Source organism: Lupinus angustifolius, unplaced genomic scaffold, assembly GCF_001865875.1.
Source record: "Lupinus angustifolius cultivar Tanjil unplaced genomic scaffold, LupAngTanjil_v1.0 Scaffold_441, whole genome shotgun sequence".
NCBI lineage: Eukaryota > Viridiplantae > Streptophyta > Magnoliopsida > Fabales > Fabaceae > Lupinus > Lupinus angustifolius.
In genome coordinates, this window is record NW_017727838.1 from 34,712 (window position 1) to 35,958 (window position 1,247).

A 1,247-nucleotide genomic window follows, 5' to 3' on the forward strand; every position below is an offset into this window, starting at 1 on the left:
GATTGCATAAACTACTGAGGTGGTGGTTGTGGATGCATAAACTGCTGAGGTGGTGGTTGTGGATTCACAGGAAACTGCTGAGGTGGCGGTGGCGACTGCACCTGAAACTCCTGAGTTGGTGGCTGAGGTGGTGGTGGAAAAGGGTTGTTTGAAGAAGATGTGCCACTTGTAAAAAGTGAGGAGGAGGTGGGATAGCAGCACCCTCAGCAATATTCTTCCTTTCAACAACATCAAGCACATTCTTCTTCAGATTCTCAAGAGCCAACTTCAATTGATCAACTCGTTCTCCATTGATCTCTTCAATTGGAGCAGCCCACCAGAAACGTTCTTGTGCCTCTTTCCTTTTCTTAGCCAACTCTTCACTGCACTTCTTCTCAATCTCAAGAATTCATTGATTCGATTAAACTTATCATTAAGCTCTTGAACATTAGCCTTTTTGTGAGCCTCAAGATATTGCATGTTCCCCAGGTTCAGTGGTTGGTCCCTCATTTGATAGCGGTCTACGACAACGTCAATACTAGGATCGCCAAAGGAGAAAGCCTTGTTTGCAGGAGAAAAGACAATTAGCCCAACTTTTGCATTACAAAGAGTGCAAAGCTTGCTCACTTTCTTGAATAGCTTAGTGCGGCGTTTGGAGAATGTGACTTGTAGGTAGTTGTCTTTGGCTATCATTTTCATCTGAATCCTTCTACGACCCTTGTTCTTCTATGGGTTACTAGAGCAAGGGATTGGGTTACTAGAGCTAGGGATTGGGTTACTAGAGTTGGGGAAAGATAGGCTATGAGAGATTCAAGAAATGGTAGAGAATGGTTCTCAATTTATACTCTTTTGGGAATGAAGTTTATATTAAATCTTATCTTATTAAGTCACCTTTTTGAGTTTTAGACTAAATGCATGTATGTAGAAAAAATTCATTAATTATTTCATTCTTATCTTTGTTTGAATGACAGAATAGTTTTATAAGGTTAAATGAATGAAAATATATACTCATATTATTGGTATATATGTAATATTTATACAAAGAATATAATATTTTATGATAGCACTTGAGCATGAAATTCATGTGTTCATCATACATAAATAAAACAAATCAAAATTGGTAACATTTTTGTGTATAAATGATAAATTAAAGAAAGCATTGCTACATTATTTGAATTCCTTTTGTTAATAGATACAACAATTGATGATAATGATTAAAAAAACAACAAAATAATTTGGTAACAATTATCTTTTTTTAATCAAAATTA

General features: G+C 35.8%; 1 protein-coding gene across 1 annotated transcript; it reads right to left on the reverse strand.

Annotated features, from left to right (window-relative positions):
• Positions 1 to 267: 267 nt before the first annotated feature.
• On the reverse strand, positions 268 to 672 carry LOC109341356 (agamous-like MADS-box protein AGL61). Its single transcript, XM_019579259.1, has one exon. It carries the CDS (start codon positions 670 to 672, stop codon positions 268 to 270), a length of 405 nt encoding a protein of 134 aa, XP_019434804.1.
• Between the last annotated feature and the right edge of the window lie 575 nt (positions 673 to 1,247).